Here is an 18,948-nt window from a genome sequence, read left to right as displayed (position 1 = left end):
TGTTTTTCTTGTTACAGAGGGCACTTAATCTCCTCTCCTTCGCCATCAGCCTGTTTATTGCATGGACATAAATGTGCATGCAGCTTGTGACTGACACTAACTGACTCTAATCAACCTCACATATATTTAGCTGCCCAAACAGCTTCCACATTATTCTAGTATCGAGTATACGACTGTGCTTCTCGACTCGACCTCGGACGATCGCCTGCGAACCTCTGGAGCCGACTTGAAACCCAAACATCTCGGCGTTGTCAGATGTCAACAGGTTAGCAACAAGCAAGACACCTTGACACTCACACACATACACACACACACACAGCTGCTCATGATGCAGTGGTCACTGAAGAATGCCGCAGCAACGGCACTGCTACTCGCGCCAGTCACTACAGTTGCCGCCGCCTCGCTCCAATGCGATAATGTCCTTGTTGATAACCACAAATACGATCTTTCGGCACTACGCGGTCCGCATTCCGTCGTCACGAGCATTTCCGAAAAGAACGCCGTTTACAACACCACGTACACATTAGACCTGTGCACGCCACTTAAGCGCGTAGATGATAGCTCGATTCCGGCGAACGAACAATGCCCCGAAGGTACACGCGTGTGTGCAGTACAGCGTGCTATCCATACAGACGGCGATGGCAAGAGTCCCAGTGTCCGGTCCGATGGCGATGAAAAAGACAAGTCGAAAGAGCCGTACATCCGCAAAGCTGTGCCTCTGGCTGGTGCGCTGGAGGCATTTGGCGGCGTGGCTTTTGAGTACACCACAGCCCAGCTTAATAGCCAGGAGGAGGGCGCAGAAGGGTTCCTAATGACTCTCCCTGGCGGAGTGTTCCCTCTCGATGTACCACACAAGGAGCAGTTCCCCAAGAAGACCGTGATACGCTTTCTATGCGACACGGAGAAGAGTGGAATAGAGGGCGAATGGAAGGCCGAGGTGGAGTATGTCAATACGACTTCATCGGACAAGACCCAGTCGACAATGATGCGCAGCAAACGCGATGGCGATCAGGGCGCAGAAAAGCAGTTTGTCAACGACGGCGCGGCTCTGATTTTCGACAACTACAAGAACGAAGGCGCTGATGTTACGGGAACGCTGCACTTGACGTGGAAAAGCAAGCATGCGTGCCGGTCAGTACCCCAGAGTGATGGTACGCAGGGATGGGGCTTTTTCACGTGGTTCATTATCTTGTAAGTTCATAGGATGCTATAATCACAACACAAGCCAGAAATGCTAACCTTGACCTAGGGGTTTCATGATTATCAGCGCTTATCTGATTTTCGGCTCGTGGCTCAACTACACACGCTACGGTGCCCGCGGCTGGGACCTTTTGCCGCACAGTGATACCATCCGTGATGTGCCGTTCTTGATGCACGAGTTCACGCGCAAGGTGTTAAGCACCGTGCAGAACTCGGGCTCGCGTGGCGGCTACAGTGCAGTGTGAAAGGCCCAAGCCCAGGCTCAGAAGCGGGCGGATCGGGGGAGCGCGGAGATGTAGAACAGTGGAGAGCGCGACGAAGATGACAGGGATTTCTTAATTGATGCTACAGATAGATTTACCAGGCCCGTTTATAGCTTCGCAGTAGTTCCTTTGTCTTTCTACTGAGGTGTCAGGTCAGATATTGTACACGGCGGCCTAGCAAGACTGCGCTACACCACATCAGCAGCCACCGCTTTCCCCTCCTTTGCTTGGATGATGCTTACGTGAGGCGGCAAAGACAACGTGATTGGAGCTAGCTGTGGTCCATATCCACGATTCGAGTGCGGAGAAGCTGCCAATTCTCCAATAGCATGTCATGAAATATGGAATCCCGTCGGTTGAAGCAACTGCAGGGCGCCCAGAATGCAGCTGTGTCTCAACTTTGGCCGCCTCCGTCAGGCAATAGCCCAAACAGGCGTGCTTGCCACTCAGAGCTCGGGTGCACTTGCATTCTGGCTGCTCCTACGCTTTTTGTCCTTGGGCCGGTGTTCCGGGTATAAAGAGAAGACGAGGGGCACTTGTAGCTTTCCGCGCAACTGGTTCTAGTCCACGTACCAGCATCAATTAGCATTATTCTCACCAGTTATCAATACAATTACTATTGGAATTCCACCTTTCGTCACAATGGTCCATCTTTCCAAAGTTCAGTCTCCAACCCCGACAGCTTCCGAGTCGACCACCGGTACCTCCACCCCAGTCGACAGCATCACCAAGGCCCTGAGTAAGGTGCGTCTGGAGCTTGCTGATAGCGATGATTCCTACACCACGACTGTCTACGGCTCGCGCGCCGCTGGCCGCGAACTGCCGCGCCATGAAATCCCCGAAGACGAGCTGCCGCGCGACATTGCCTACCGTCTGATCAAAGACGATCTGTCGCTGGATGGCAACCCGATGCTGAACCTCGCCTCCTTTGTCACTACGTACATGGAGGATGAGGCGGAGAAGCTTATGGCCGAGGCCTTTTCCAAGAACTTTATCGACTATGAAGAGTACCCGCAGACGGCCGACATCCACAGTCGGTGCGTCAACATGATTAGCCACATGCTGCACGGTGACTCGCAGTCTGTTGGTACGTCGTGCGTGGGATCCAGTGAGGCCATCATGCTGGCTGTGCTGGCCATGAAGCGCCGCTGGAAGAACCGTCGTATTCAAGAGGGCAAGCCCTACGACAAGCCCAATCTGATCATGTCGTCTGCCGTCCAGGTGTGCTGGGAGAAGGCTGTGCGATACTTTGAAGTTGACGAACGCTATGTCTACTGCACCAGAAATCGCTTTGTCATTGACCCCGAAGAAACAGTGAAGCTGGTCGATGAAAACACCATTGGCATCTGCGCCATCATGGGAACAACGTACACTGGTAAGCAAACGAGAGCAGCATTGCCCAGTGTTTCGAGGACCTCGCCTACCATGTCCAGTGCTAATGTCCATCCACATACACAGGTGCCTATGAAGACGTTAAAGCGATCAACGACCTGTTAGTAGAGAAGAATCTCGACACGCCCATTCACGTCGATGCTGCTAGCGGAGGGTTTGTTGCTCCGTTTGTGACGCCTGGTCTGGAGTGGGACTTCCGACTCCCCAAAGTTGTGTCAATCAATGTCTCAGGCCACAAGGTAAGAGGATCCTACGACCAAGACACTTGGAAAACACATGGACAATCAGCGTTTTCGGATGGCATCGCTAACATTACGCTTATGTTTCGTGTAGTACGGCCTTGTATATCCGGGAGTCGGCTGGGTTGTATGGCGTTCATCAGAGTACCTCCCCCAGGAGCTTGTTTTCAACATCAACTACCTTGGTGCTGAACAATCCTCATTCACTCTCAACTTTTCCAAGGGCGCGTCCCATATCATAGGCCAGTACTACCAACTCATCCGCCTCGGGAAAAAGGGTTACCGCTCCATCATGTCGAACCTCACCCGCACCGCAGACTACCTTGCCTCCTCTCTCCAAGCTCTGGGCTTTGTCATTCTTTCTGAAGGCGGCGGCTTAAGCCTGCCGCTTGTCGCTTTCCGCCTCCCCGACCAGCCGTTTGATGTGGCCAGCTCCAGCTCAGACACAACCAAACACCGCTTCTACGATGAATTCGCCCTCGCCAACCAGCTGCGCATGCGAGGCTGGATAGTGCCGGCCTATACCATGGCACCCAAGACAGACCAGATGAAGATGCTGCGCATCGTTGTGCGCGAGGACTTTACGCGCCCCCGCTGCGACAAGCTGGTTGATGACATCAAGCTCTGCATGGGCCTGTTGAGCCAGCTCGACAAAGATAGCATGACAAACATGAGGGCCTTTTTGGTTCAGCAGCGCTGGTCTTCACATAGACACCACCACGAGAAGAATACGCCCAGAAAATACAAGGTAGGCATAGTCGTCTCCTGCCCCGAGACTAAATATCGTGTTGTAGGCAACTGTTTTCTAACTGACTGGTACAATAGGGTGAATCGCACTCGCTGCAGGGTACGACCGGCAAGACCCATGGCATTTGCTAGACAAGGGGAGAGGGAGAGAGCTTCTGGATAGCCACAACATGCGTGGGATATCTCAACATCTGTGGTGACATGTATGTGGTTGGGCAGTGATGAATTGTTGTGTTGATTGCGAATACCTAGTTACATACATCAGAACTCCGAACAATAAAAATATTTAGTTACATGCACTTCGAGTCTTCCGTTTATCACTGCTCACTCGCTGCGCGCCATACTGAAGACAAAACACTTTCAAAGAACCGGGCATCACGGCCATGCCGGCTATGCAATATAAAAAAAGATGTAGGAACAAGCTGAAGTACAAATGGTAGATGGCGGCAAGAAAGAAAAAAAATAGAGACAACACAAATGCAGAAAATGTCAATGGCCAGAGGGGGGTACAGAAGAACAATCAAAAATCAAATTAGCCACTCCATGTTCCAGAATACCAAGGTAGAGTATGAAAAAGAAAAGAAACTAGCACAGTAATAATAAATAAGAGAGAGAGACGGGGGGTGACAGAGATGCGAGAAACAGATCAATAGAGAGAATAAAAGAAGCAAAAAAAACACCCGTCCTCAAAGGTATCCTCCAATGCAGGCTTGTTTGGGCAGGGTTTTTTTCTGTTGTTGGGGGAGGGGGAGATTCGGAAACAGGAAGATAAAAAATACTATCTCACCTCCGACAAGGCCCCAAATCCGCACGCCCACGTGGGCGAATATGTAAATAATGTGGTGTACAGGACAATAATGGATATATAACGGACATAAAAAGAACAGAGAAATAAGAAAAAAAAAGGGGGGGGGGAATAGAAGAAAGCGCGCGGGTGACTCTACTACCCACTCCAACGTAAGTTGGATAGAGACCACCAAAAAGCGACAAGCGAAAGCACAGCCAACACCAGCATCAGCATCAAACAACGGACGGGTGAGCCCGAGTCCCATCCAGTTACTAGATAATGTTGGCAATGCTGATGCGGTCCTTTGCTGTCGCCGGTGTGCTGCCCACAGCCAAGGAGGAGCCAGCCGACTTGGGGATATGGTGGTGCGTAAGATGCGGCGTCTGCTGCGACGGCGGGTTGCTTGATTCCGTTCGCAAGCCCGTCATTGGCTCCCCAGGGCCTAGCGAGCTGCCTGCACTCCCGCTGCTGCCGTTTGCGGCGCTTCCGTTGACGTTGTTGGTGTTGGTGTTGTCGGCGCCGGGAGCCGCGCTATAGTGCGACGACGACGGCGGCGGCGGCGGAATGTTGGGCGGTACAGATTCGGCCTTGAGTGTGGAGCCAGCCATGGCCGAGGAGAGAGACTGGGTGTTCCACTGGTTCGTCAGCTGCAGTGGCGTCATTTCGAGCCCTGCTAGCTCGCGTAAAGCCTCTTCCAGGCGCTCCCAGCGGCGCCAGTCGCGTGCCTCGTCTTCCGAAAGGCCCGTGCGTGCTTCGATGCTGAATGGGGCTGGTCTGCTCGATGCAAGTGGTCCTGCTTGAGGAGGGGCGGATGGGTCACTTGGGTCGCTGGGCACAGAGCATACCTCTGTGGAGGGATTGGCCCATACCCAGCCAGAGTCGATGCTAGCCTGGAGATCGGCACTGACATAGACCAGCATTTCCTCATCCATGGCAATGTCTTCGATCCTGATGGAAGCTTGGGAAGGGATTGGCCCATGCTGGTATGAGGATGCTGGTGAGAAGTGAGACGCGGCGTGAGCTAGCTCAGATCTCTTGCCAATGAATGCGGACACGAAAAAGGCCAAGAAGCGACTACATGGGGCCGCAACGTCTCTCCATCCATGGAAGCATCGCAGGACGCGGACACAGATTATGGCCTTGTCGAAATATCCACCGAGTACCAAGAACAGTGTGCATCTAAAAATATGCAGGGTCAACAAGCTTGTTGCCGCTGGCTCGATCGATGCTGTCGATCGCGAGATTAGTTTTGCAGTGTCGAGGGCGTCCACGATGCACTGTTCGACGGCGGCACGGCGGGTGGTTCGTGAGCATGCCGGATTGAGATTGTGCCTATGTAGCATCATATTGGCAGTCAAAAGATAGGCCAGCGGCGCAAAAAACTCTGGCGTGACGGCTTCCGAGCTACTCGGGTTGCAGCCTGCTGGGAAGTTGCGCAAAGCTGCCGCAAAATGCTGATCGAGGGTGGCGATCTTGGCGGGCAAAATTGTCGGGGACGAGAGAGCACGGAGCAGGGGCGAGTAAGCCCGCACGACATGTACCACTGCAAGGAAGGAATGTGACAGTGGCAGCGAGCCAGGGGGGACATGGGGGCCATCGTCGGCCAAAAAGTGGTCGTCGACACCAGCAGGGAGGGGAATGTCGCAATCGTTGTCGTCAATCAAGACTGGGCGGCCCATTTCCGCTGACATGCTGCGATCCAACACATACAGTGTCCACCAGACGCGTCGCCGCATTTCAACTTCAACAAAGCCCAGACCACTGCCTGTGTCGGCATAAAGACCGAGGGATTGTGCTGCGCGCACAGCAGCACCGAGCCACATGAAAGCGCCAGCTTTGAGATTGGTTTCGTTGAAGCCGATCACTATCAGAGTCAGGGCCTTGACATGGTTCAATGTTCCCGAGGTGGACCAGGGATCAATAAGCTTGCGGGCAGCTTCCAGTAACTCTCCTTGTTGGTATACACGGTGGGCGTAGTGGTGCGGGGGCGGTTCACTGCTTGAGAGACTTCCCAGTGCAAGAACAGCGAAGAATACGGCTAGAAAGTCGGGAGATTCACAGTGGCCGCTTCCTTGAGCGTACATGCGGTCAATCTCTTCGCGGAACGACGGCCAGTGAATGATTGGAAACATTGTGTGAATAGAGTTGTAGTAATGGTATAGCAAGTGGCGTGTAATCTCGAGGGAGGGAAGATCAGGCACAGGAGGGGCAAAGGCTCCAATAATGGTACATGACACGCTTCCGGCGTTAGGAGGAAGTTTGAATAGGCCGGTACTAGCCAGGCGAACCTGGGATCTGGCGACCTCAAGCCCATGATGGCCATGCGGGAACTGGTGTGCAGTTTGCATTGCCGCTAGAGCCGCGGGTCGGTTCTTCTTGATGGGGTCCGCGCCAGCTTCAGGTAGACGGCCCGAAAGACGTTCAGACTCATCTACATCACCTTCGCCACGATCAATTCGGCTGTCGCGATCAGCGAGCATCTTCCGAAGGCTGATGTTTTCGCGTTTGATGCGGTCCATTTGCTTCTCCAAGTCCTGGACCTGTTTAATTGAAGACATGCGACGGTTCGTTTCTTTTGTGAACTGGCACTTGACGCTTCGGCTCGAGCACTCGGAACAACTCGTTGTCTCGGTAGCATCGCACTTGACTTTGCGCTCGCGGCAAGCATCGCAACTTGGGTCCTTTCGTCGCTGGCGATAAGCTCTCTTGTGGGCGTTGGCGCCGGCGCCAACTGGATTTGTAGCCGAGCCAATATTTACACCAGCGTTGCCGGCGCTGCCACCAGCTGATGAGCCTGGCGCGGGGCTTGTTCCCGGCTCAGTGCTCATAATGGGACGGGAGTCTGAATTGTAGGGTGAGTAATTGTTTTGTGAGAGGGAAGGCAAGCCACTACGGATAAGGCGACAAAAAAAGATGCAAAAGTTAGCTCACGATTACGGTACACAAGTTGAAAACTATGATTCCATACCTCATGCCTTGGCTGTGGGATTCGCTAGGGGAATTTGACGAGGTAGGCCGGGTAGACGATGCCTCGAATGTCCGCGAATGATTGGCAGGTGTAGGTGTTGACACGGGAACAGGAATAGGAGGCACAGAAGGCGTGCCGTTCGGTTCTGGCGACGGCGAGTGCCGGCGATACTGGTATGCTGAGTTTGCCATGTCGGCTCTGAATTCACCCCAGGCAGAAGATGAGGCTCTGGAGGGCGGGGGATCAGGAGTCGTCGAGGAGTGATTGGTGGCCGTTGCAGGTAGGATATGGGGTCTTAGCGGAAAGGCTGCTGATGAGGATGCTGAATTATGCATAGAGCTGGTGGAGTGGGCCGGAGCCTGATACCGATCGTGGCTCGTATCACGATTATTTCCGGCTACTAACATGCAGAGAAATAGGTCCTTTGCAAGCTGAGTGTGCGTATTACAAAATGCAAGGCCGGTAATGTTTACTGGCCGGATGTTGAGTGGTGTGGCTACGAGGACGCCGGTCAGAGTATTCGAGTCGGATTAATCACTGTAGTAAAGACAAACAAAGCGTTAATCGGGGCTGTTCGTGGACGATGATGGTTCGCAGGGATTTCAGTTTCAATAACAGAGGGCTGTCAAGTCAATCAAAGGAGGCCACAATCAAGGATGTCATGACGAGCAGCGTAATAGGACAAATGAATAGCCAACAGCGGGGATACAAGGATGGGAGGGAGAGACGACACAAGGGAAGGCATCCAACAAAAACCGGTCAGTTGCAAGATGGCACAGCAGCAGCGGCGGCGGCAGCGGCAGAGAGAAAATAAAGCGAATGGCCCTGTTGAATCTCGACAGTGTGTTGGCAGGCCATAGGCGAAGCAGGGGAACCCGAGCGTGGGCATGGCATCACTCGATGAAAAAAGCCGACTTTGCTCGTCTAGGCCGCCTTGAACTCGACTTCATCTCCTGCTCCAATGAACATGGCAACTCATCGTCTGTCTTCTTGTCTTCTCTCTAATACTTCCAGGGAGAGGCACGGATTTCCGCCTGCCATAGACCAGCACCCCCGCCAGAGCGTCTCAGAGAGGGGCGAGCCAATAACCCGGTCGAACAGCCAAGTAATGGCTGTCGTATCGGTTTCAGGGATGGATCGTTGGCTTGGTTGTTGTTTGGTGGACGCTGGCAGTCGGGTCGGGCTGGCTCTGTGGCCGACAAGACGGGTTGGTTGAGAGGGGCTCCTCGACCGTCTGGGCCAGATTGACGATGTTCCTAGATTGTGGGCTGCTGCGTTCTCCTGCCGCCGCACGTATTGGATGGTGTGTTTAGGGGTAGGGGCGAGCATAGCGAACAGTGCGGGCACATGTGAGCAGAACAGCCCAGACAGGCAAACACTGGTTGGCTGGCCGGCCACTGCCACTGGCGGACAGAGTCATGCACGGATTGATGCGCCAGTGAGCGCACATGTGCGGGTGTAGATGTAGATGTGGGTGTGGGTATGGGTGTTGTATCGGTTTCTCGCCCGCGCGACTTACCCTGACTATGTCGACAATCACAGACGACAGATGGCTCATGGCACTTCAAGGCCAAGCTAGTTGAGTCGAGAGCGGCACGCAATACTCGGGGCGGGCTGGTACACAGCGGCAGACCACCTTGTCTCCCTGAGTGGCACGTGAAGGATGTCGAAGTCAAAGTTGAAGTCGAAGTCGGCAAGCAGTGTTTGTTGGTGTGGGATGGGGTGCGGCCTGGCAGACGATCGCGGGGGAGCAGGAGCGTTTGGGGACGGGCGGCTCGTCGGATGCGGCGGTTCTCGGACCGGCGGGGGCTGATTCGGGCGAAGAGAGGGAAAGGGACGGTGAGGACCGGACAGGAAGCGTGCGATGGGGGGCCGCGGCGGTTGGTGGTGTTACAGAATTAGTGGTGGCAGTATTAGGATAGCGGGTGGCTTCTGCGGAGGCGGTGATGGTTCTAATGCTGATGTTATGCTGATTCTATGCTGGGGCGAGAATGAGGAGTCTGAGTCTGAGTCTGAGTCTGAGTTGAGGGAGGTGAGCAGGAGCGGCAAGTCGCAGATATGCCGATGGAAAGTGTGAGATTATGAGACGCAGACGTGATGCTCTACATGGAAAGGTTGGCGAAGCACAAAAAAAAGAGAACAAAAAAAGAATGGAAAAAGCCCCAAAATCGAGCACACTGTAGAAACACCAGATCAGTCCCGTCTGTCTGTCTGTCTCCAGAGCTAGAGTTGCTGCGCTGCAGTTAAGGCCGAAAATCGCGAGCTTGTTTTAGAAGGGGTCAAGCCTGCGACAGGACCCGAGCGATAAAAGCAGCGATAAAATCAGCGGGCAAAAAGGAGATGGAGAGCGTAAGCCGGGTTTGGGTTTTTTGTTCTGGCGCAGGCTTTTGCTTTGGCTTTGGCAAGGAGAGAACAAGATGAAAGCTGAGACAGCACTGCTGGGGGGGAAATTAAAGTGCAGAAGCAGAAGAGAGGGAAGCGACGCCAGCGGGAGGGGAGGGGGAATGGGAGTGGGAACCACTGGAAGGGCGCTGAAGGACCCCTGTGACCCTCTGAAAACTACCAGCCCTAGCCCATGGAACGGCCGCTAGAAAAGCTCTGATGGCCTCCATGCCCCACAAGTATAGCCTGTTCCTAAGAGTGCAAGAATGGACCCGGGCCTTGGCTGGCCTTCCTTTCCTTCTTCTGATTCCGACTCTGACCGTCTGCCACGCTGGCACTGTTCCGGTTCTCGGGGATCAGTTGCTGAGAAGCAGAGCAGCTATCCATCCATACCAGTTCTACTTGGGCAAGACAAGACAGGCCTAAGCCTAAGCCTAAGCCTCCTCTGCACACGCCAGGAATGTGCCGCGGTGCACTGGCAGGTGGTGATGCCGCAAATATGACCAGCTTCAGCCAGCTTAGTAATCTAGTCGCAGGCCGCCGCAGCCGAGAAGCCATGTCTGTCTGTCTGTCTGTCTGTTTTGTCTCTCTCTGTCTCTCTCTGTCTCTCTCGTCTTGTCTCGTCTCGTCTCGTCTCTTCTCAATAACCACCTGCGTCGGCACTCTCAACCCACCCCAATGATGTTAATCCCTCCTCCACTGCTTTCTTCTCTTCCTCGGGGTCCTTCCGGGGTTCGGAAAAGAACCCGACCCTGCACGCACATCTTCCCACACTCTTCAGACATAACCCACACGCAGCCCAAGCCAACTCTGCTGCGCTGCTGTAGCCTGGTTGGTTGATTGAGGGATTGATTGATTGATTCTCGCTGCCCGGCTGTTTCGTTTTTAATAGCCGCCCGTTTATTCAGATGACTCAGCACGCCATGGTCACCAAGGACTCCGCGTGTGCTGACTATTTCCGCGGGATTATTTCATCCGTCTAGCGAACTTGTTGGGAGCCACGTTCCGACCTTCCGACTTGCAGCCTCTAGTGGCCTCTAGCGGCCTCCTCCGTTGCAGATCAGCATCAATATGGAGAAGCCCACACCACACAAAGATGCAGACAAGCATGGCAAGGGCAGAGGCAGAGGCAAAGGAAACGTCCCCTGCTCTGCTACGCTCGCCGCTTGGCACCAAGCAAGTGTTTGCTTGACAGGAACGATCCGAGACCTTCCAAGGCTCACCATCTCATCACAAAGCGTTGACGCCCCAAGGCCGGTCTTCCAACGACGTGAAATCTCGACAGCACAACCATAGAGGCCACAATCTGGCTGGTACCTTTTTTCTACTGGTGCTAGTACCGGTACATAGTCAACTAGTAGTAAGCAGTAGCACGCACTTGTACCTGTACTTGCACCAGGGCTTGCTTGCACCAGGGCTTGCTTGTCTCACCTACCCCTCTATTAGCCACCATTCCGGCTGCCTTTACCCTGTATTTTCGGCTCAAGGCGAGGAAGTGGCAAGGAACAACAAAAAAACAAAAAAGAAAAAGAGGGAGCCCTAGAGAAAAACGACGGGCTCTCCTTTCCGAGGCTCTTGTTTCCTTTTTTCTCTTTTTTTTTTCTGTTTTTTTTTTTTTTTTCCTGTCCTACTTTATTCTATTTTATCCTTTTGCTCCTCCATACCATCCTAATAATTACGCCTTTCATCTCGCCCGCATCATGGTGACCTTCCCCTTCGGTTTATTTTCTCCGACACCATGGCTCAACTAGTCAAGCCTTCGGAGCGTAAGCTAAGGAGAAAACATTACTGCTTGCATGTCCACATGGATACTTCAAGTCTCCCCTATTATCCACGTTGTACTCGCGCTTGTCTAGACCCTGAGATCTTTGTCCTGTCCCTCCCTCTCCCCCTCCCCATTCTCTACTGCCTTGGCGTATCAAATCTCTAAACTACCGGATAATACTAACACGAAGTATTGTAACCCAACTGACAAGAGTTCATCTCATTTGAAGCTTCATAGATAGACGCAGCTGTTATATATAGCCCATTGTTACAAGTTTTCTGTCCCTGAATCTGGGGACACCAGCATCACAACACATGGTTAACTAACAATAACATGCAAACACGACAACCTAGTTACATGTATTTTATTGTTCGCATTTCCCTCTTTTATCTCTCGCCTCTATCACTGTGCCATTGTTTCTCAGTCAGTTGCTATCTCGAAATGGCACTTTAGAGACCTCTCTCTCTCAGTATCCCCCATACACGCACACACAAATTCATGGCCATATACAACAAGGTAAACAACACCTGATCGCCCAAGGATTACCCGAAAACACAAGCTCCCCTTTGCATCCGACATGCAGCCTGCCTAAATCACTACACAGAGAACATCCAGAACCCGAACACCAAGACAAGACACATAACCAGGGCATCAATCACACGGCACTTGACGGCTTGCTACTTGTGTGCATTTCACATAAACTCGTATTGAAGCTGGTTAAATCCCTCGCCCATTGCACAGCATGGGACCAAGGACAGAAGGCCATGAACATGCATCTTTATGTGGTTGGTTGTAATAACTATGCATTCTGCGACTCTACTCAACCGTGCATAGTACGTACACACTTGTAACTAGTTGTTTGGTGACTAGTTAGTTGCTTGTTCCAGATAACCCTAACCCGCGAGATGGTGTAACGCTCAGAAGGGCCCCCAAACCCAGCCTTGTACTTGTCACCTGTTTGAACATGTCAGGGACACATTCCAGAAGCCCCCAAAAAGCCAAAGCACAGCAAAATGGACAAAGACATGTGGGTTTTAAACAAGGAAAAGGAAAAACCCGCGCGAGAAGAAAAACTGAAAACGCCCCAAAAGCGATCTGTCTGAAGGCTAAAGGGCTGGTGTCGATCATGGGTTGGCTCAGACTCGCCAGTCTCACAAGTTGGCCACGCATGTAGAGGGACAAGTTTAGGTGCAAAATTGGCTGGTTCTGTCTTGGGGGGGTGTTAGTACAGGTACAAGTACAAGCATAGCATAGCACCGCTCGTTTGTTCTTCACAAGATTCGACAGGCGGTTGAAGGTTGAAGCACCTGAAATGTGGAGCCCCAGCCCAGACCCGTAAATTTTAATTGGAGAACGTGCTGAGAGTTGGGGCAACAAATACTGTGATATGATTGATGGCTGGCTGGGTGGTGCAGATTTTGGAGAAAAGGGAGGCATGGATGAGAGCATAACTAGTTAGTTAACTAGGACAGAGACAACCGATCAAGTTGGAAAGCTGACAGCGACTTGACAGCAAAACGGGCGGCAGAGCAGAGAGCTTTGGCTGGTTCATTCAGCGAGTGTACATACATACACAGATACATGCTAGCGCTCTTTTCAGACAACCAGAAACTGCAGCACAGCACAAAGCACAAAGCGCCAAATACCACCCGCTGTGGAAAACCCCGACGTCGCGGCCAAAGTTCATCCGAACCAGAATCGAGCAAGCTCAAAAACCCAGACGAGAATGTTTGTGTGGTCAACAGAGGCAGGAGGCAGGGCCTCGGCACGGAGAACGGGCACGGTTTGGGATGCGCAATGTGAGGGGAGGGGCCGCACGCTCAGAGCCACAGACCAGGGCAAGCAGACGGACAGAGGCGAGAAGATCTTGATAAAAAGTCATTGTGGTTGTGCCTTGGCTCCAGCTTGGCTCTAGCTTCCGCCTATGGGACTTGTGGCATGGCATGTTCCTGCTTTGTCATGTGTTGGCTGCATCTCCATCACTACACATACTACGCCTTTTCTCGCCCCAGAAAAGGAGGGCACTTTCTTTCCCCAGATAGAGTTGGCTGACAAGATAAGTCCCCGGCCGTGGCTCATTTCGCCTGATTGGCGTTGAAGCTGGCCAAATGACCAAGTAGGCAAACGAGAAGACCGCAAGCTCCCAGGCCAGGCACATGTGTACTTGGACTTGTACCTGTCCTTGCGTCTATGCCCGTTATCCGAGCCGGGTTGGTCAAAGCCAGATCTGGACTGCGGGTATGACGCAAGGGAAGAGAGACGAGGAACCGTGGGATGGGATTGGACGAAGGGGAGGAGAGGGGAGGGGAGGGGAGGGGAGGGGCGTCCGTCGGAGTGCGGAATCTTGGAAATTATACAATAGCCGCCGTGTGCATAAAAGGGAGGCACACTTACATACTGTACTGGCTGGGACAGATAACTATGTCCACATGAAGCCAAGAAGCGCGCATTGGGAGAATGGGCGGGTCTTCTCTTGGCTGACCTGAGCCTTTGGGCCCTTCAAGAAACAAGGACTAGCATTTGTGGAATTCAAGTCTGGGCCTCTTTGGTATGTAGTTAGTTATAGCGCTGGGACATGATGTGGAAACATGCGGGAGACCGGCGGCAGAAGCGGGGAGCAAAGGGCCAAGAGGTCAAGGAGCTTCGAGAGAAACGAGCACGAGAAAGACTGGGCGGAAATGACAGGAGATGGACCCCCTAGCGAGGAAGCCGGAATTTGCCATGCTTCACAGAGGGGTTGCCATGTAGTAAATCTCCAGGTTGCAGAGTAGCCCACGACAAGAGTCGAGTCGAGCCGATTGCATGCATTATCGGCGGTGACACTCCTCCATGTAACTACATACAGATCTTGTAATCATCATAGCTTTGCCATATAACTAGTTCATGGGACATTCATTCTCATTACTACACCTCCAGCATCGCGCCTTTGGTAGTCTTCTACTGATCAACGTCTAGCCCTGTAAGCCCGCTCGTAAGACCCTGCATACGCCGGCCAACCAAGTCGTCTTCACTGTTGAGTCGGTCCAAATAAGCCTTGACCGCTGGTCCTGCGCCGGGCTTATTCGCAATGAACCGATCAATCTTTTGCTTCCACGCCATCGCGCCGCCCTGGGCGCCCGAGATGCCTTCTCCAAGTCCGTCCTTGGCCGATTCCACCATGGTCTCGCTGCTACTCGCGCCTTCGCCTCTTGCAGTACTGGGCAAAGACTCCTGCGATCGCAACTTGCGCTTGACGTGCATCTCCAGGGCCCCATCCTCTTCTTCGTCGTCTGTCATGTACTCTGCGCGCGCTGCGCGCGCTGCTGCTTGGCGCTGGAGAAAGTCTCGCCGCCGGATCTCGCGCCTACGGATGCCAGGGGCGCACTGAAACGACTGCTCGATCCAGTTGGCCGTGCGGTCTAGCAGCTCCCAGGCCCGCGGGTACAAAGTTGGAAACTGCAAGAAGCCATGCGAGATGCCGGGCAGCAGTGTCATTTCCAGGATATCGGACTCGGTGTAGCTGTCGTCGGCGGTTTGGCGCCTCTGCGCCGCCCCAAAGCTTTCGGCGCCATGGCCACTATCTTCAAAGAGATAGCGGCGGGCTTGGCGCAGACGGCCCGCAAAGATCACCGTATCATCAACGAGCGGGTCGCGCTCGCCAGTAAGAAAAAAGGTCTTTGGGAAATGGGCCAGCAACGAGTCTGGTGCTATGGTAGGCGAAAGCAAGTAATCGGTACGGAAGTCGGGGCGGTTGTGTGGCCCAATATACATGATGACCATGGCGCGCATCATCTCTGGTGTCAGGACGCGGTCGCTAAAGTAGGAAATCTTGGAGGACATGGCAAGACGTGTTCTCAGCGGCTGTGGGTGAAATGAAGAAGCTCTTGGGATTGTGACTTTGGCTTCGGTGGAAGCAGCTTCGGGCTTGGGCTTGGTAGGGTCGTTGGGTGTTGATGGGTCTGTCACGGCGGCCGCCGAAGACTTGGAAGCTTTTGTCTTCTTTGGCCTTCGCGCAATCTGAAAGCGCTCTGGTAGTTTCTTCTGCATCACGTCTATTGGCGGTGAGGCATCTTCGTCGTCCGAGTGATGGGGAGTGCCCATCAAGGAGCTGTACTGCATTGTCTTGCGCCTCACAATCGTTTTATTTGCGCCTCGCATGCTACGATCTCTGATGAGCGCCATCTCCTCATCGGACATCCAGCTTCCGATGTTCATGTCCAGAGACGGGTAGAATAGAAGAAGGCCCTCTGGTAGGGGCAAGTCACTATTTCTGTCTGTAGCCGACAAATGTCCAATGGTGCGCTCCAGAATCATCAGAGTTGTGGCTACGGCAAGATTCCCGCCCGAGCTGTCGCCCGAGATGGTAATTTTGGGCACCTCGGTACCAGCCAGGCCAATACAGCGGCCCTTGGTCCTGATGAGCATGGTGAACACATCAAAGCATTCGTTGAGCGCATATGGATACGGAAACTCGGGGGCCTTTTTGTAGTCGAGCGCGAGAATCGGCATGCCGGTCTTGGCCGCCCAGCAGCCCAGCTTGTCGTCATTACAGCGCGGGTCCATGGCTACAAACCCACCTCCAGGAATGTCTATCAGCACTCGCTTATGCTTCTGGAGCTCGGCCAAAGTTCCGTCAAAGTACAGCCACCCAGTAATAGGCTCGGTATAGTCGCTTCCTGGAGGCCGCGCGATACGGAGCTGTCTGGGCGGGCTGCGCATGAAGCGAGGCCGTATCAGGCCCTGGACAAAGCTAAGGTACGGCGATGTGCCTTTGTTCCAGGACACGCGCATGTGGTCAATTGTCAGATTGCCTCGGACGCGGCGGACTTTTTCATCAGCCATGTCAGCTGCGAAGAGATAGAACACTGTGAATATAATGGAGGCAAGATCGCGCAGCCGTCGATTTTTAATCTTCATGGCGGTCCAGAAGCCCGCATCGAGTGCTGTCAGGACCCAAGTTGCGCGAAAGAAGCCGGCTTCGTACATTTTGGATAGCGGATCGGGGCTGGAGAGGCCAACCAAGGACGAAAAGTTCTGGCTAGCATAGAGGCACATGATGGTGAGGGTGACGATCTGCCAGGGCGTCAAGCGCCTGGCGTAAAACCTGGACAAGACCCGGGCTATTGGCGGGCCATGTTTACTTCCTCTATAAGCCGGCGCAAGAGAAAGGGTCAGTAAGCGCCTTGTTCTCAAACTGCTACGTCTGACTTGCGACATACCTTTTTAAATACACTGCCCAGAATGAAAGAACAGCCAGGACCTGGAGTCGCCTGGATTTGGCGGAAGGCCGGCCCAGGACGTGGTCAATCATTGTATGGTGGCAGAGGCAGAGCAGGGCGGGAACAAGGTGAGCATGGGCAGTAGATTATGAATGGAGGAGACTCGGACCAGGAGTAACAGAGAGGACAACGCCACAAGACAATATAGAAGGGGACAAGGAGAAAATGTAGCGGCTTAAGGGGAGCTACACAACAAAGCACAGGGGAGAGAGAAAGAAAAGACAAAGACTGACTGACTGACTGCATCAAAAGCTCACGTGGACCGCATCACCCGCGCAACAGGGAACGCTGAAACTGCCGACGGCCAAGCTAAATCGCCGCTCTTAGAAACGGCCGAGCGAGCGCGAATGAACCTGACTTTGTGCCTTGTTCTTGTTCTTGGGCCTTGGTCGAAGGATACGCCAATAAGACGAATGCTGACTCGTGATTACGCCTATAGGAGCCTCTGGCGTGCCTGGGACAGAATATTCTTGCGAATTTCCTGTGTTATTCATTGTTTTTTTATTCTGGGCTGGGGCGCTGGTTTGACATGTGAAAGTGGAACTTCCGAAGACTCCTGCCCTCTACAAAAAGCCGTGAATTCCAAGTAACTAGCGGTAAATAAAGGGACGCAGAACATGGGGGATGGCTTATTTGGGGATATCTGGGGAAGCGAGCATTATACACGCACTTGCGCTGTTTTTGTGATGCGCACTTTTGTCTATTTTTCCTTGTCTTGATGCGTGCTGTCTTGCTGATTCATTGATAATGGCGGTGGATGAGTGACTTTCACATGATTTGACATGTGCTGCCAGCCGTTGCCGGTTTTACCCCAAGAATTCCCATATGACGTCATACACAGCACTTTCCGGCTTCTGCTAACCCTATTTCTCCAAATGTTCAAAGCAGATTATTTTTTATTTTTTATTTTCTTCGTTGAATAACCTCATGCCGAATACAACTTGTCCCTGGACCAATACATCACCACTCTAAAGCCACTGCGTCGTTTGTCAAACAAGTAACCATCACACACAACAGTCCGCAGTCCCCCCAAAACTACCAAACCCCTCTTCATGTCGATTGGATCCAGTGCAACATGTATGTCTCCATACGCTGGCCGTGGCCGTGACAAATCAGTCTCACGCAGCGTTTGCGGTCTAACAGAACACGACACGTCAAATTTGGTGTTTTCGTTGCCGTTACATTGGAGAGGAATGACGCTGTCGGGTTTTTTTTTCCAATATATATGGTCATGGGTCACGCTTCTTGACAGCATGCCAGCACCGCCATTTTGCGGCACTGCCAGCAGCTGGAAACCATGGAGTTTCTCCTTTTTACCTTGCTAACTTTAGTATGTTTTGCTTAGACCGGCCGAGGGCTCATCACGGAGTCCAAGGCTATCGTTGTCAACCAGTGTGCCTATCCCTTGTACCTCTGGTCCGTTAGTTCCATGCTCAGCCCGCGATACCGCATCGCCCCACGCCACGGAACCTACTGCGAGCTGATCCATACTGATGACCAATCACCACAGACTGGCATCGCACTGAAAGTCACGCGCAGCCAAAGCACTCTGTTTAAGCAGCGCAGCTAGATGATTTTTGGCTATACCTTGGACACAGAAATGGACCCGGCTGTGCTATACTTTAGTGTTAGCAATGTCTTTGACACCCCGTTTGCGGACACGCGGATCATCCTGGACAGCGGGAGGCCGGCTTGTCCCAAGATCGAGTGGCCATACGGGGTGAACCCTGGCCACTGCAACTTCATGCGGGCGTGTTCGCCTGACTATAGCGTGACCATGGTGGTGTGTGCAGACGAAGAATTGGACCGGAGCAAGGGAGAAAAGGCGGAGGGAACCTGCCGAAACTGTGAGATGTAAGCCGGTGATTGCGGGACTGGCTTCATGCTTTGGTGGTTGAATGATTCTTGGTCTACTGCTTGTTGGTCGTCTTGATCGAACGCCGGAGC

At 53.0% G+C, this 18,948-nt stretch overlaps 4 protein-coding genes across 4 annotated transcripts; 2 read left to right on the top strand and 2 right to left on the bottom strand.

The window, feature by feature from the left end:
- Positions 1 to 328: 328 nt before the first annotated feature.
- BROUX77_001144 (uncharacterized protein) lies at positions 329 to 1,445 on the top strand (the record flags this gene model as incomplete). Its single annotated transcript, XM_073745541.1, has 2 exons — positions 329 to 1,191; positions 1,250 to 1,445. The coding sequence occupies 2 exons, from the start codon at positions 329 to 331 to the stop codon at positions 1,443 to 1,445; spliced, it is 1,059 nt and encodes a 352-aa protein (XP_073609379.1).
- A 660-nt stretch (positions 1,446 to 2,105) lies between these two features.
- On the top strand, positions 2,106 to 3,973 carry BROUX77_001143 (uncharacterized protein; the record flags this gene model as incomplete). Its single annotated transcript, XM_073745540.1, has 4 exons — positions 2,106 to 2,838; positions 2,922 to 3,094; positions 3,189 to 3,842; positions 3,920 to 3,973. The coding sequence occupies 4 exons, from the start codon at positions 2,106 to 2,108 to the stop codon at positions 3,971 to 3,973; spliced, it is 1,614 nt and encodes a 537-aa protein (XP_073609378.1).
- Positions 3,974 to 4,900: 927 nt separating this feature from the next.
- BROUX77_001142 (uncharacterized protein) lies at positions 4,901 to 7,787 on the bottom strand (the record flags this gene model as incomplete). The annotated part of the gene is made up of 2 exons (XM_073745539.1): positions 4,901 to 7,517; positions 7,597 to 7,787. 2 exons carry the CDS (start codon positions 7,785 to 7,787, stop codon positions 4,901 to 4,903), a joined length of 2,808 nt encoding a protein of 935 aa, XP_073609377.1.
- Positions 7,788 to 14,680: 6,893 nt separating this feature from the next.
- BROUX77_001141 (uncharacterized protein) lies at positions 14,681 to 17,033 on the bottom strand (the record flags this gene model as incomplete). The annotated part of the gene is made up of 2 exons (XM_073745538.1): positions 14,681 to 16,868; positions 16,942 to 17,033. The coding sequence occupies 2 exons, from the start codon at positions 17,031 to 17,033 to the stop codon at positions 14,681 to 14,683; spliced, it is 2,280 nt and encodes a 759-aa protein (XP_073609376.1).
- Positions 17,034 to 18,948: the final 1,915 nt, after the last annotated feature.

Source organism: Berkeleyomyces rouxiae (genome assembly GCF_048999995.1).
Source record: "Berkeleyomyces rouxiae strain 22BRR77 chromosome Unknown BrBRR77_ptg000001l, whole genome shotgun sequence".
Taxonomy (NCBI): Eukaryota; Fungi; Ascomycota; class Sordariomycetes; order Microascales; family Ceratocystidaceae; genus Berkeleyomyces; species Berkeleyomyces rouxiae.
The sequence above is the reverse complement of the archived record's forward strand: the minus strand, read 5'-3'. Positions and strand labels throughout refer to the sequence as shown.